We start from the raw sequence: 17,504 nt of genomic DNA, 5'->3' as shown, positions 1-17,504 counted from the left end.
CTGTTGGCAAATTACAGTACTAGTGGGCTTGCAGCAAATTCTCTTCTTGGAAAACAGAGAGACTTGGTTGCTGTATTTCACTCTGTGGTCCAAAATCTGCTGTTACTGCTTCCTTTCTCTTCTACTAGAAACTCAAAAGAAGGCCTAAAAATACTTTAGAAATCACAAGGGGGGAACAGTGTAAAATGTCTCCTAGGGCAGTACCTCTTGCCTGCATCATATGCTGTAAACTTTGTACCTAATGTCTTTACTACTCAAGCATTTTTCAGTGCGTGCTGAATTTTCATGAACGCCAAACACACCCTGGGATACCTTCTTCATAACAGAGTACGACTGACATCCATTTCTTGGGTAAAGCACATAGAAATATGCAAAAAGTAAACAAAATAAATATCAAGCACTTCTATTGAAAGAAGGGAGGGGGGCATGGAGGAGGCAGGAAGTTTTGATTCCGTAAGTGCTTACTCGCAAAAGAGATGCAACATTTCACACGCTGTGTGTGCTATGCACCCTAGCCAGAGCCCTTGCCTGCTGTAGTAGCAAACTAAATGTGTCCCTGCCTTCAGGTGGATATACAGTTGAGTCAAACAGTCAAGGAACCACCTGTGTTTATACCAGCAAACTTGGTCTTCAAAACCAGGTGACCCCAAGCAAATGGCATATGGGGGAATGGAGCCTGCCTCTGTCTTAAAGCTTTGTGAAATATGCAAGCTGTCATGGGTCGCAAACATGTGAGGGACCATTCCTCCCAAACACCTGTGCAGGCACCTGGCTTCAGTGCCTGTGTGTGCTTCAGTTTCCTAGTATGTGCACACACTAAGAATATCATCTTAAACTAAGAGGCCAATGCAGCACCTGTCAGCATATTCACCGTGCTCTCTGGGTTTCTAATAGGCACCGTGTATTTTTTTCCAATTTGACCTAAAGCATTTTCTGTTTTAAATGAATCTGAGAAGACTCCAAAGTATGCATTTACACAAAATACAGAGCTTCAAATAAACATACACAAAATTAAACATGTATTAACCAAGAATAAGTGAGCATTTATTGAATTCATTCTGTATTGACCATCTTATGGCAGGATAATCAACTCATACAATAGAGGCCTAAATATTTTCTAAACATTGTTTTAAGTATCCAGCAAAATATTTAATCAGATTGAAAATAAGCAGTGGCAGTTGTTACTCTTCATCATTCTGGCCAGGATTATTTTTTTCCCCTTTTAACCATCACTGAGGAACTGTTGAAACACCTCTTTTTTCTTCTCTCTAGTGCAAAAGAAGTCACAGCATTTTCAATGACAGTTTCCAGATCATGTATTTTTCTTAGTCTTAAGGGGGGAAGGGAGGGAGTGAACTTATCCCTTGTGAAACAGTTAAAAAAATAAAGTTGCATTTAGGTACCAAATGTAGTGGCAGAAAGATGCCTTGACCGATTCAGATCTGGCAGAAGTTTCGCCATATGTTTTGACTTCTCACAGTCGGATGAAGGAGAATTAAGGATGTTGATTTGATTTTTCATTTAAATGACTAAAGAAAGACTTCCCGTATTCATATGTGCTGATCATTATGGCACAGGCAGGAGCAACTTTAAACAGCCGTGGAACAATACCTGCCCAGAAAAGAAAGTATTCATTCTCATTTGTTTTCAGACTCGATCACTAGTACCATTTAGTGGTCGTAATGTATTGATTCCAGAGTATAGCCCTGTAGAACTGGGATTCTGTGTCTGCTTTCCTCAACACACCAACGTTACTGACAGAGGCATTACCACTGTCAGAATACTCCACCCTCACCTCTGCCATCCTGGGTGGCCTGCCTGACTCAGGTGCATCCTGTCTCTGCCCCTTCTGTCTCCCCACAGAGGTGGAGCAGCCTGACGTGCAGGCCTGGTTTGCTCTTGCACAGAAGAGGTGACTGGGGCAGACTCTGTGCCCTCCCGCAAGCAGCAGTGCAAACTTGTTGCTCGCATGGGGCAAGCAGAGGCTAGTGACCTCTCAGATGGGAGGAGAAGAGGTTCAAGAAGTCCTGCATCCTGAAATGGGGGAAGACGGGCACAAAATTCTCTCCGTGGGTATGCATGTCTGTTGCTTTATGTACACAATCTATTCCATAACTGATAGTGTTCACAGAGAAGGAAACATCATATATTTTGTGCATGTTAGCATCTAACAATGACTTGTTAATTAAAATGCTATCTCTCTAGTCTGTTCTTTTTTTATTTTTTTAGAAAGATGTCAAAAGTTTTTACCAGCAAGTAATCCAGCAATCCCATTTTTAGCGACAATTTTCCTCATAACTGCCCAGGTTGATGCACTCTGTGGAACTCAACGTAGTACAACAAAACAACAAATTAAATAACACATAGAATCCAACAGAAAAATATTTTTAAAAATCAGACAATACAGATGTAGTGATTAGGTTTAATTTATCTTATGTTAATTTTATCCATACTATTTATAAAGGATCTTAAATTCATACAGTATAATAATTCCTATAATATTCAAGTTCAAATAGCATGACAAGGAAAAAAAAAAGTGTACTACTGCCTAGGGTAAAATATACAAACAGAGACAATATCCCTTTCTAGAGTAACAGGCAGTACTGAGAAAAGTCACCTAGGTTTCACATGAGCCAGTCCCTCTCCATGTCCCTTTATACATGCAGCTAAAAGAGCATTGTCCTCCAGATTTTTAAATATGGTATTTAAACAGTTTACCTTTTATGGTAAACTGAATCTAAAGGTAAGTTTTGAGAATTAATGTAATAAGAATAAATCCTAAGAATGAGTATAATAATTAAGCCTAGCACACTACGTTTTACATCTAAGTTTACAAAAATAAAATCTCAACAAAATTTTATTTGAGTTTAAGCAAGTATAGGTCTATAAGAGGTGGATTGCAGTGGCCTTGTAGAGCTAATCCAGATACCAAGGAACCTGACTGCAGCAATACCACTGCACTGTAGACATATGCAACTGTTTTAAACGGGGGGATTTTTTGTGCTATTTCACTGTGCACATGCTGTTTTCATTGATCTGTAATATAAAGTTTTCTTTCTTTCTTTTTTTTTCCCTAGATGAAAGCTAAAATGGTTTCATAGAATGCTGCAAAATGTTTTTGCGGCCATAAAGAAACAATATGTAGATAACGATATGTAGTCAGCATCCAACTCTAACAACTGGATTTGGAAAGAACTTAACTAGTACAAATTATAGCTAACCACACTGAAATTTAAAACATATCTAGTTAATATCGGCCTAATAAGTATTTGGCAGCTACCTGTGATTCAAAGCGGTATTACCAATGAATTCTTACGTTCATCAGCACAAGGAAAAAACTGAAACACAGTAACAATTTTTATTTATTTATTGGTCTTTGACAGTTCTGTGAAAGAAACATATGTCTTTCAAGAAGTACACCAGAAAAAAAAAGAATTACCCAAGAGAATGAAACCTTATGCTAAAATGTGAACATTAAGTTTTCATGACATCTTTCTGAACTAGGGCATTTAAAATAGTTTCTAAGCAGAAACTAATGTTTGGTTACTCAGTCTATTTAAGGTTATTTAATCTTAAAGCCACAACCTAATATATTTTCACGTTATTGGAAGGTCCTCTCTGTTTCAGGCCCCAAACAATGGAAAAAAAAATAATTTAGATACGACTTGAATTGCTAGAAAATGTAGTGGTGCTCTACTAAACACATTAAAAAAATCCTTTAAAGCTGTTGGAGTAGTCACTAAAATGCCCTCAAAAATAATTTATTTGAAATCACACAAAAAGAAGGTAAAAAATACAGAACCTGAGCAGAGAACTTGCTCTCTGTAGCTTAACTAAAGAAGAATATTGTGAATATACCACTCATAAGAGTTACAGTACTATTTTTATTTTCTATCACTGACTGGTAATGAATCTGAAAATATTTTTTCAATTATTTTAATCTACTCAAAACTCTTTTTTGATAGAGCACTGATGATATGAATGTTATTTTAAAAAATGAAAATTTTCCCTATTTATAAATAAATGTATATAAATTTGCAATTAGTCTGCCTAACTATAATAAAAAAAATAGATTTTTGTGTTTGTATTTTATACCACCATATTTACATACATTGTACTCTACTCACACCTTTTCCCTACTCTCTGTCATTAATAAGCCATTGTGTTTATCCTAGGAGATAAAGATTATCTGATAAGGTGTTCCAATTTGGAAAAGAAAAAAGGCCTAGTAATAGATTTCTAGATAAATTTTAGAAGAGAATTATTTAAAATTCCTATCAAAAGTCCATACACCCAAACATTATGTTTTATTTTTTTCTTCTTTACCATTGCTAAGAGAACCAGCTTCATTGAATGTATTGAACACAAGTATTATTATTATACAGTTCTACGGAAATTGCTGAGTAATTTGAACTAAAGAGAAATATGGGTGTTCAACAAGAAACATGGTTGGAAGACAGTTTAAAACAGCTGTGTAACAATGTAATTAGCAGCACCTTACTTTTTAAGGTCTCACTCTTCCAAAGTTCAGTCTGCCTATGTGTTTTCACTACATCAAATGGCAGAGTTATGACAGCTGCAATCTATTAAGAAAAAAAATTATAGTTTTAATGTTATAGCAGCAGCAATTAAAAACTAATTAAAATTACATTAAACTGTACACAAGTTAAAACTAGATTTGTTATTCCAAGAACCTGCTATTATTGAAGTCTTGTATCCCAGAACACTGTAAATTATTCAGATATACTTAATCAGCTTGAATGCCAGGCCATGTGTGTTTAAAATAGATGCATACTGAAACAAACATAGTGTCTGAGAGAACCATGCAAAACCATACCAACTATAAATAGCTTATCAGCAACAATAATAAGAGTAGAACTAGAAACAGAAAGACATACTTACAGAGCCAGATACCGCCCCGGAAGTAAAAGCAATAAAAAATGTTGGTTCATGTGCACCAAGATTCTTGCACATCATCTTCTTGAAGCGTTCATAATTATACCAGTACATTGCTATGGTTATAAAACAAATGAACAAACAAACAAACCATGCATTACAACACATTGGGATCTCAAACACAGAAATTCAGTACAATTCTTGTATCAACTGAAGATGCAAAAATTCTACTGTGACAACAGGGGCAAAGAGAAACAAAAGCTGAAAACAAACTAAAAGTGTTCTCTGTTACTATCCATTGATAGCCCACCCAGCCCCCCTTATGGAATTCCCTTTGGAATATACACATATTCCAAATTTCTTCATATGATTCACATTACCTTAATCATTTTGTCATTCCCATAAAGTAACTCCTACCTTAATACAATCTAACACAAGCACTGCAAAACTCATATAACAGTTTTTTGTAAATGTGATTTAATATGAATTGACATGTAAGTTTCTGATTATTTCCTACGTATTCAGGGGTATTTTACACATTTCATAGCTCTCACTAATTCTACAAAAATGTGTTTCATACAAAATGAAAGGTTCCTCAGGGCTGTCTCATAGTCTTGAGACACAGAGTATAGCATTTCATTCTGGCACAAGCAGGAAATGTGATTTTGCTTTCTGGAATCACTAAGGGGAGGCTTGCCTTTGAAAGGCCTCACAGAGGCATTCTGAGGAGTAACTTCTAGGAATAACATCTGTTTCTCTTCTGCTGAAATAAACTGCACTCTTTGTACTTTGACGAGTTTCAGTTAGAATGCAGATGCTACTGAGCTGAACTAGAGTGATTCCTTGTGGCAGTTGGTTAAATAAATGCTACAAATGACAGTTGCAGATGAAAGATGGCTGTGCCTTGTTCAGCACCGAGTTCTGTAGGTGGTGGCAGCAGAGAAATATCAAAGTGTTTTCTTGCTGTGGAAACCACAAGTCTCTAATGTTTTGCAAAAGTAGATGTAAGTGGTATCTCAGAAGGGTTTGAGGAAAACCTGCTAGTGAAATGTATGTAATCCTAATTTAGTATAAATTGTGAAAATCCAAAACTTTGAGCACCTGCAAGATTCCCTTCCCTACATACACTTCACGTTTATGTTCTCTGCAACACTGCTTAAAGAATGACTCAACTATTATTGTTAACCCAATTCTTGTGCTTATGGACATTCACAGCTTAAGTTTTATTTAGTCAGCTAGCTGTCCCGGGAACCTTCTTGGAGCATATCATCCACACTTGGGCTAGTAACACAGTGGGGTTCTAATTACGCTGTGCTGTTGGTATGGTCATTCTGTGCTACCTGAGTGTTTTCACAGAGCAGCTGCTTTCTTAATACAAATTGTTACACCAGCTTTAATTCCTCTTGAAAAAGCTAACTTCAGCAAACTGCAGCAAAGGCACAGGCTGTGCTGTAAAAACACGAGAAGCCATCATGCTGTTGGTATATCACTCAAAGTGCTATGACTGAAAGTAGTAAGGGGACATTTTAACTGCATAGAGAGTACTTATAAGAAGAAAAAAAGATTAGAAAATATATTTTGAAATGGCATTAATCATTAAACATGCATAGTTTTATATCATCAGAGTTTTGTGGCATTTAATTTTGGCGTTAAAACAAAATCCATCTTCCTTCCCTCATGCACTTGCTTGCTCATTCCTGGCTCTTTAATGATAATCCTTAACCTATAAGGCAGTAGCTGCATGTTAACATGTGCCTCTGCCTCTCCAGCATCCCACTAGAACCTACGTAGGATTGGGCACAGACAAGTGCCTGCTGGCTTTAAGTGAATGCCAAAGCAGCATGGAGATTGACTTAAAATCAGTGGAGAGGTTTTGGAGTGCTGGAAGGACAGCAGGCATGGATGTAAGAATCCGGAGAGAGTAAAGAACACACACACACCACCATACTGCTCTTTCCATTCTGTTAAAAGTAGTAAAGGGAAAGATGACTGGCTCCTGCCACGCTGATACAGACAAAAATCAGTAAGAGAACAAGAGTTTCTACTTGAATTCAGACAACAGGAGTTAGATGAAGGATTTTAGAGTTCCCTTCTGAAGCTTAGCAGAAGAGCCTAAAGGAATGATGCACTTGGCAGACAGGGAAAACAAGTAAATTACAAATAAATATTGAACAGGAAGCCCTTTAGGCAAAAGCCTCAGATGCATTCTTAATTCTGTTATCTAAGCCTTAGAGAAAGCATGTTGCCATAGGTTCAGAAGCCTTCCCTATGACAAAAGGTTAAATTAAGTCCCAACAGGGACCACCATCCTTTAGCAGGAAATGAAGTCTAAGCTCATTTTTCAAACTCCTACAGGTCGCAAAGCAAAAGAAAACAGGGTATTATTCATTCTGGAAACAAAACAGCTGAAATAGCAGCTAAATTAGTTAACAGAGCTAAGTTAAGTGTCCTTTTTAACTAAATATCCAAATCACCCCCACTCATCATGTAGTTACTTTGTTCACAGCCAATCTAAAATTTTCCTTGAGGTCTGCATCTAAATGTACTCTAATCCCATAAGAGTTCAAACCAAGGAGTGCTCCACCAGACTGTTTAGAAGCTCCAATTAAATTAGACATCAGACTATTTTACGAATGAGATAAGAGAACAAAAGAGAACAAAGATATCAGGACAAATCTTTCAAGGGTTTTCTGCCTCCAAAAATGGGTTTGAAGAGTTTTTGGGGGCCAACACAAGGTGTTCAAAGCTGTTATTCCTGATACTATCCAAGGGACAGAAATTGCTTCAAAAACAATTGATGCTTGATGATCCACAAGTGTTCTGACAGGGAAGGGTTCTCACTACTGTCATTAACAACTGGGAACACTGTCCTTAAGCAGTCTTGTCCAGTTACCTCTGTAGGTCCGGAGACAGCAGAGCTTTAACAAAATGGGAGAAACCACCATCTCCCCTGTTCCAGTTATCTTAAAGAATAGCTTAAGGCTAGCTATGCTCTGGATCAGACTTTTTCTTTTAGACTTTCAGCTTTGAAGCTTCGCTAACAAGTTGTGCTCTAGTTTCATCTTGTTTTGGAGCAGTTATACGAACTAATTCATCTTGGTAACAAAAATGTCTGAATACACTAGTGTGTCACCCTGTATTTGTACGTGTTTTCAGGATCAAGGATCAGAACACATATATGCAGCATGTCCCTCTATAAGGAAATAGCTACTATACCTACAACAGAAAAAAAATCCTACTGAAAGTCTTCAAAAATGGTCATTACATAAGCTAAAGATGAGAAGAAAGAGTCTGAAAATAGATAAAAGGAAAGTAACAAAGAACCCTATCTGGCATTCACAAACACACACACACACAAAAAAATAGAAAAAACACTAAAATGATAACACGTAAATCTCAGTCCTTCTTAAAGATAGCCATTAAAACTACATAAAAAAATAGAAAAAGTCTTAAAGTAATCATGAATAGACATGTCTTACATAACACAATGTTGCACCTGAAATAAACCCCACCTGAGAAAGGCACATCTCTGAGAACAGTAGAACTCCAGCCTCTCCACAGGGAAAGCCACCCATCTGTAGCCACTTTACTGCTGATGCACATGTGCAGTTGCTTGTAGGACAACTTCCGATACTGCATTCTAGTTCTGATCAGCTCCAGGGGGCTCACTACAGTAACTGAACCAACTGAAAATGAGAGAAATGTGGGCTGTTTAAAAATTGAGATTTACTATTAACATTTCCTGTTCATTAAAAAGTCAGGTTTCACATTGTTTTATATATTTGATTTATAGAATCATAGAACCATGGAATGGTTTGGGTTGGAAGGAATATTACAAATCACCCAGTTCCAACGCCCTGCCATGGGCAGGGACACCTCCCACCAGACCAGGTTGCCCAAAGCCCCATCCAGCCTGGCCTTGAACACCTCCAGGGATGGGGCATCCACAGCTTCCCTGGGCAGCCTGTGCCAGGGCCTCACCACCCTCTGAGTGAAGAATTTCTTCCTTATATTTAATCTAAGCCTACCCTCTTTTAGTTCAAAGCCATTACTCCTTGTCCTGTCAGTACACCCCCTGACAAAGAGTCCCTCCCCATTGTTCCGGTAGGCCCCCTTTAGGTACTGGCAGGCCATTGTAAGGTCTCCCTGGAGCTTTCTCTTCTCATGTTGAGCTTCTCATCCACCAACACCTCCAGGTCCTTCTCCTCAGGGCTGCTCTCAATCAATTCTCCACCCAGCCTGTATTTGTGCTTGGGATTGCCCTCTCTCAGGTGCAGGACCCTGCACTTGGCCTTGTTGAACCTCAGGAGGTTCGCACAGGCCCAAGCCTGTCAAGGTCCACAGCATAACAGCTGTTATTCTACCAGTCGCTCTCACAGCTGTCACAAGTAGAATGAGGAACTGCACCGTCAGAGGTTTCTAAGAAAGCCAAAAAAGACCCAAGCTACTTTTACAATAGATGGACAAAAGCATAAATGAAAGTAAGAAAATATAAAAGCAAATTCAGTAAAAATAAAACCAGTACGAGTCCAATTGTCATTTTCCTTGTAATTACCTGTGCAGCTTCCACTATAGAAAAGAAATGTTTGATATTAGATTCACCACAGAACTGTCTTAAATTAAACCATCTTAGGTAAAATATCCAAAGATGTAAAATTTTGAATGGATTATAAATGTTGTGAAACTATAATAGCAAAAATAAATCACACCATTCCATATGAGAGTCCTATGTTATCCAAAAAAATATGGTAAATTGGAGTGTTCTTTCCCATGCTCAGCTCTGTGTAATATTATCCCTTATTTACAGCCACAGCAAATTTTCTCAAGGGAAAGGGAAAGAAGAAAAAGAAAGAGAAGGAGAAGGAGAAGGAGAAAGAGAAAAGAGCATACAGGTATTTTTTTTCATTTTTTTCTTTAAACAGATGGGTACTTACATCTGCTTAAGGAACCTGCAACTATTGGAATGTGGTCATTATCCTTTCCTAGTCTGGACTTCAGAGCTTCACTCAGTTGGTCATAGCAGGTGAAATAGATAACTGTGGTAGGAAGTGCTATTATTCTAAAGTAAAAAAGAAGGAATTTAAATTAGTACAAAGAAAGCAGGAGCTTAAAGTCCACCATCTTGTGTGGATATTTTGCTGAAAAAAAAAGAAATCAAATTTTTAGCCGTGAGCTGTTTTGTATAAAGAAAAAGCGTTAATTCACAGAATCACAAAATTAGAATCACATAGCTTTGATTCACTGCCTCTAGCTTACAGTTTCAAATTCACAAATTTCCTAGTCTTCCTAGTTTTCTAGTTTTTCACATTATTAGGAAAAAAATAAGTAAAATGATGGTGGATTATCTGCCAAAATTTATTTCATGTCAGCTTCAGAACTGTTCCAATAAAGGAAAGAAATTGAAAGATCTGAATAGGAAGCAAATAAACCTTGTGGAGGTAGTCACTAACCTTACATTTTTATTCATTTAACAAGTGGAAGAGTATTTTCTCTATCTTAATCAACACTTACGATTTAATAAAAAGTGTGCCAATGTGTTCCACTAGGTTCTGTGACTTGGAACAGGATGGCTGTTACGTAACACTTAGTGTCTTGCAAGATGCAATTTTAATACACGTTGCATTTGACCACTTTCTTGGATCACTCATGGAGCAGGACATAATTATAGAGGTCTTAGTTACAATCTGCTCCAGGTTAATATAATTATAAAACACAAAACAGATTGAGGCTGTTTATCCTAAAAAGGTCATGTGGAGACTTGATAATATTTAAATATGTAAATTGCTCTTGTAGAGAGAAAAGTGTTTTCCATGGCAAAGTTGGACAGAAAAAAAAAAATACAGTTCTTTGGAAGAAGATTCAAGATAGGTGTTTAAAAAAAATATAAGTAAGGGTAATGAGGTACAAGACTGGAGCGTCTGTGGAAACAGCTGTGTTGCACATTGCAGGTCATCAGTAACAATCTAGGCTAACAAATATCAAAGTCTAACATTCTCTGACAATCGTGTTCGATCCTGTGATTCGCTAATGCTGTCAAGGGGATGGTTACAGTAAGGATACCACTTCTAAAAGGCAGAATGAAAAGACTGATGTCCCTGTTTAAGTACTGGGAATACATCAAAGAGGTTTCCAGGAGAAATTTCAAGAACTGGAGGAGATTATACTGTCTTCAAATGTTTACCGAAGTCTTAAAATCACTTATTTGTCTAAAAACGAAGTAAAGTTTGACAGTACAATCCATAAATTGTTACCAAAAAAAAAATAAAATTCAACTTACAGTGTTGGTGGAAGTCCACTCCACAGTGATTTAATTCCTTCTATTTTAATAATTTTTACAAATGCATCCTAAAAATATAACCAGGCAAACAATAATAATTAGCTGCAAAGCTTTTATTAAAAATACATTTCTAAAATTGCTTATCATTCTAAGATCATAATTTTGTAATTTCTTGTGCTAGCCATCAAATTTAATTATACAAATGGTTCCACTGAAGTGAACAGAAATATTTGTGCTTGAAATTACAAACTTCCTTCAAATTTTACAGGGCCAAAGCAGCAAGTTTTTGTTGGTTACTGACAGCCCTGTGAATAGGCTGTTTTCAGAACAAATACAGCACAGCAACAACATATGGAAACTCCTCCAAACCAGTCAACTAGAATATTTTTTAAATAAATAACAAAATTTCTAGGTATGAAATAGAAATTCACTTTTTCTGATTCTTCAACACTTGCTTTCTCTGACAAGGTAACAAAATATTTTTAAAATATACATTCTATGCAATATATCTGGAAGCTTACAACTATTATCACAGCTGTCCTATACATTTCCCAATCCACTGAGAGCAGAGGAACACTGAACTTTGAAGGACATTCAATTGAAATAATCTTCAAAAGACAAACTTCCAAATATTAGGATACCTAATATTCTTAAACTTTTCTGGGGGAAGAAACTGAGATTTGATGGAGTAGAATATGCTCAGTATGTCCTTATTACAAGGCCTCAGAAGATACAGAGCTGACAGGCCACAAAAGGACTGTGAATTGGACTCAAAGGAAGAAAAAGGCAAAGAGCTTTAGAGAAGACAGCCTTGATGGACAGATCAGCTGAGCATTGTGAAAACAAAGACACAATTTATCAAGCCTGACTTGAAAAAATGGAGCTTTGAGATACCCCAAAGGTCTTAACACAATTTGACAAAAAAGACATTTTAGACAAAAAAAAAAAAAAAGACAGAAAAAGGCATACTAGTATCTTGTTTTCTCTATGTTTATTTTGTATCAGTTAGTATCAAACATATGCCAAATATTAACATATAATATATAAAAAATAATTATAAATATATAAAATGTATATAGGTAAATACAAATAAATCATAAATGAAATATAAATAAATTATAAACAGAAAATCAACAAATATACAATCCAGAAAGATAGAGATAGAAGATTGGAGAAAGAATGCAACTAAATCCAGTGCCTGTGCAGCATATTTATGTACCTTATTAATTGCATGGGCAAATATAGCAGAACTTTTTTATAGTTCAAGCATTGGCAAACGACAATGTCCACAACATTTTTTTTTTACTGCACAATTGGTCAGGTCTTGTTATTTATTTATTTATTTATTTATTTATTTATTTATTTTTGATGAAAGGAAGTCCAGTGATATGACAGTCATTCTTCATGAATTACCTTGTCACAGCAAAACTGGGCATATAATAATGTCAGTGAGAAAACTAAGCTGTTTTCTAAAAATTATACAGTAAAGTTAATTGAAAGCTTCAGGCAAGTTATTAATTAAAAAAAAATTAACACTGTAAAACCATTCAAGGAGACATTTCACAAACATTTCATTCTTCTCAAATATTTAATTCTGAAAAATCCTTGATCACATGTAATTTAATTGCATAGTCAAACAAAATGTTGATTAATGAGGCAGAATCAACATCTCTGACATCAATTCTGTTTCAGGTGTCTGGGTAAGTCCTAGTCCTACAAGTTACATTGGGTCCAGAATCTGACACATGAACTTAACTTTAAAAAACTATCTGCATCGTTCGTTCATTTCAAGAGCATACTGGGAGGTCTACAGACAGAAGAGACATAAACAGGTATAGACAATCAGTACCTGCAATCAGCAACTACCAGCAATATAGTTCAAGTGGGGAAAATAAAACCGCAGAGAGAGTACTATGTGAGGAATGCTGTGCAGCTGCTCTCTTATATGTCTTATGAACGGAATTTGTATTTTCATGAAGGTATCATTAATCATTATCTAAACTACACAGCGTAACTGCATGAATACCTTCTCAAACAATAAAAGGTTCTACCAAAACTTAAAATAAATAAATAAATAAATTTACATTATGCCATTTAGAAAATGTTTACAACGTGCAATTTTATATAAATATGAATTGTTCTTACCAATGTCCCTTTGAAATGTCCATTTTTCCTATACCAGCCTTTGATGTCCCCACTCTCACAAACACATATATGATCCATAAGGCCATTGGAGTATACAAAACACTTTCCTAATGAAATGGTGTATAAGAATACAGTTAATAATTGTCAGATTGTTCTCACTCAGCAGCAATTCCAAAACAGATATAGTAGCAAGATAGATTTATTTCTGGTTAGACAAACAGGGATAAAATGACTTTGGAAAGTCAATGTCAATGAACTAAGTAAAAGAAAGGAGAAAACAAAGGTACTTCTCAGAGTGCCAGACTAAATGGAACTGCCCTCACTAGCTGAAGGAGACAAGTTTATGTTATGCTACCATCTGTTGAAGGCTAAAAACAGCTGTGCAGCAACAGTGACATGCATCCTGAATAGCACTGTTGTATGTAACTATGTAAATATCTTTCTGATTTTCAAATCTTTTATTAAGCATTCTCTGCATCCATGTTATGGGTGGAGATAGATAATCTTACATAATAATGTATTTGTCCCAGATCATCCTCTCTACTTGTTTTTGGTTTCTTCTACATCGTGTCCTTTGAATGTTTGATAAAACACTATATCGACATTACAAAACCTACTTGGAGTCTCACATCACATTTTCAAACTTTTGAAGAATTTAGAATTTACTAAAGAACCAGGATAGAAGACACAAGTATTTTTCCCAGTTTATGTCAAGAGTGACTGCAAATATTCATCTCCACATACAACATGGAACTTCCACAGAAGTCATCTCCTTTCCTTTTTAATATCATTTATTAATTACAATTAAATTGTAGGAATCATTGGCGTATCCTTGAGTACACAATGTATTAATCTATCAAGAACCTAGGCGACAAGTGACTTCGGTATGATTCACTACTCTTTTTCAAATCTCTTTGGATTTTGGAGGAGAGGAACTTTGATATAGTATCATGATCATATTAGCTCTCTGATGAAATATTAGTTATTTAGTAATAGCTTTTTTTTTTCTCAGTTGAGTAATAATTGTACATTTCTTCCACAATGAGAATACTGAGGAAGAGAGAAAATATAGCCTATTTTAAATGATATATATTTATGAGATAGTTTCCACTATCACTGTTTTGCCACTTTCAGTGGCACATTTTTTCTTTAACAATTTTAGTATTGTGTTTTTTTTTTCTTTTTTTTTTTTTTTCCCCTCACTGACTCTGAAGAAACAAATGTAACTATTGCAAACAAACAAAGCCATTCTGCTGCTCAGCATTTTGATAATTATCAGGTAGGTGTAACAGCAAAGATTGAAGTGTGTCCTCAATTACAGCACGTTTTAATTTACCTTTGGCGAATGGATTGCCTTGGGCTTGCAGTCGAGTTTTGACAACATCAAGAGGAGTTACTAAAATGAAACAAAGGAGCCATTTAGAAACCTTGTATACTCTGAAAAGAAGCTACAAATGTCTCATCATGAACTTCTTCTACAAAAAAAAAAACAACTGTTTTACAAGGTAATCAGTCACAAACAAACAAACAAACAACAACTACATATATATCCTGTGTTTGCAAGTGACCAAATAAATCTTTTCTAATTTGCTAACAGTTGCACTGACAACAAATGTTAGAGATACAAAAAGCTCTTCAAAAAACTATTGTGTCATCTTGTATGAAAGTGTTAAAAGTTGTGCTATTATGCTCTACTGGTAATGGTCTGTAAGTGGTATACCACAAGGCATGTAAGATAAGGTTTTGGCCTCAAGCATTTTATTGTCATTATACCGTATGTCCTGTGATGGTAGGAAAAAATATTACAGCTTTTTATTTTTTACAGTAAAATATTACAGCACTTTTCATATGTTTATTCTTTTTTGTTAATCTGATTTTAATAGTAATGTTCAAAGGAAAAATATTAAATTCATGATTCTCTTTCCTCTGTGTAGAGAAGATCCAAAACTTTAGAGCTATTGAAAAGGAAATGAAGCTTTAGTGAACATTTTATTGATTTCCCTCCAGAACTTGAATTTTTTTACAGGCAGAGATATTGAACACTGCAGTGGCTTGTCAGCTGGACCACTCTTCAGCCTCTCCTGATTACACTGACTCAGGGCTACCTATGTACAATCAGCTAGTGCCACCTGAGTCTGTAAGGTATCAAAAATATCTATACAGTTGACATATATAACACAGGATCTACAACTTTATTAAGCAGCAGCTGGAGGCTGGGTCAAATACCCTAGCATGTGTTTTATTTGCTTAGCATCACCGGACACATTGTATAATGACAGAATAAAAAGATAAAAATTTGACAAGGTCCTAGGTAAAATCCTATTTCATAAAAAATTTGGAAGGTTTGGGGTGGCGGGTGGTGTAATCCAGATTATCCAGAATTTTGAAAGACTATCAGAAAGCTACCCTTAAAACTGCTTAGGGAAAACAAACAAACAAACCACAAAATGCTTTGACAGTGTAGGACACCGCAGCAAATAAATTGATCTTACTACTGAAGTGGTAACGTGAAGAGGACCTTTCACAGTGGCATGTCTTGCAGGATTCATTTTGTACTGTAAAGTAAACCTTTATTTAAAATCTATTTTTTTAAACAGCAGAAGGTATGGAAAACCATTTTTGTTATTACTTTGTTTCTTTCAGAAACCAGGCAATAAATTACTACACCAAAAGACATAGAATTAAAGAGTTAAAATTACTGTCGTTTTCAGAAATAGTTAACAATTATCAAGGACAGGAAAGATTTCAGTCAACCACCATGTTTGTTAAAATACAAAAGAATTATGAGAAAACTATCTAAAACCACCCTTATTGAACATATTAGCAGAAGTTTATAAACCACATATATGCAGACGTCTTGCTGAATTGAACTGAAGAGTAATCACTTTGCAAAGATTCTCTCTGTGGCAAGCTTAATAAGCCTTACCAAATAATGATGTAATTATAGCTCCGCAACAAGAAGCTATTGCTTGCTGAATACTGGTTGTTTTACTGAAGTTACCATTACTCATTTCAGCCATGGCTTTATCCTTGGAGAAGAAAAACCTGTTAAGGAACAGAAAAATATATTGCAAGACTTTGTTCAAAACTTGCAGAAGAATCAAGGGAAAAAATATTTTTAATTTTCATTAATATATTGCACAGAAGCGGCAATAACCTAAATATTAGTTTTCTACCTGTACACAAGGATCTCCAAGAGTATTTGCACCATGCTTTTCATACAACCCAAGTTTTCTAAATTATCGTAAATCTTCCCAAACATTTTTACATGAAAGGCAATGTTTAGACTGTTTGTAAACTACATTAAATAGTTAGTATGTATTACCTCTTGCTGCAACAAAGGGTTTAGGATCTTGTAAACTATCTGCAGACAGACAAATGCCCAGCCTGTGGCCCACAAGCTGTAGCACAGCAGAATAATTCATCTAGCCCTCCTCTTGCTTCTGTTGTTCCTGCGAGAAAATCCAGAGAGGTCTCCTGGTGATCCAAGCTGCAGCCCGCTGGTGATGACTTCCTGGCAAACTGCTCATACAATAAACAGCGACTATCTAGCATTAATGAGCATTAATGCTGCCTTTGAGTGTTAATTCCTTGGACAAATCCTGATGCATAGCTGCATAGGCAAGGTACGGCTGCGCACCTTTGAAATGTACACATGGGATCTAAAAATATATTTCTATATCTATCATATATAAAATATATATAATATATATATCATTAGAATCTGTAACTAGCCAGGACAGGAAAATAAAATCATTAAAAAAAGAAATAATAAAAACAACCCCAAAAACCACACAATAAACCAATTTTTGGGACATGAAATCAGAAACAGAGGAGTATCTTTAGAAATGCATGCACACTAAGCGCAGTTGTGACTTTGTTAGCTTGTGACTTTGTTAGTTTGCACTGATCCACGCTTTTTATTTGATCTACAGGAACGTAATGTTTTTTTTGCTTCCGCTAAGTTTAAGAGGGAAGGTGAGATGATTAAGCCGCGCGTAACAAGACTGTCTCCCGGATGCAAACGTGCTACTTTTGGGACGGCTGCCTTTTCCAACGTGCTTTTCGTCTTATTTCAAGATCACTTTCAAAGCGAGCGAGTGGTGCTGGGACCTCTGAGGGAAGCACGGCTGTCAGTCACGAGAACCGTGAGGCCGCGGAACCCGCCCCGTTCCCCTGGGGCCGC

At 36.0% G+C, this 17,504-nt stretch overlaps 1 protein-coding gene across 1 annotated transcript; it reads right to left on the bottom strand.

Annotated features, from left to right (window-relative positions):
- Window positions 1–74: 74 nt before the first annotated feature.
- On the bottom strand, window positions 75–16,657 carry SLC25A40 (solute carrier family 25 member 40; the record flags this gene model as incomplete). The annotated part of the gene is made up of 11 exons (XM_083827026.1): window positions 75–1,611; window positions 2,251–2,325; window positions 4,502–4,583; window positions 4,903–5,012; window positions 8,409–8,582; window positions 9,831–9,955; window positions 11,174–11,241; window positions 13,319–13,425; window positions 14,655–14,714; window positions 16,245–16,363; window positions 16,644–16,657. Coding segments are annotated over 11 exons (1,050 nt in total), but the record flags the coding sequence as incomplete, so codon positions are not given.
- Window positions 16,658–17,504: the final 847 nt, after the last annotated feature.

Source organism: Anser anser (assembly GCF_964211835.1).
Source record: "Anser anser genome assembly, chromosome: 2".
NCBI lineage: Eukaryota > Metazoa > Chordata > Aves > Anseriformes > Anatidae > Anser > Anser anser.
Note: the sequence above shows the minus strand (reverse complement) of the source record. Positions and strands in the feature narration are given on the sequence as shown.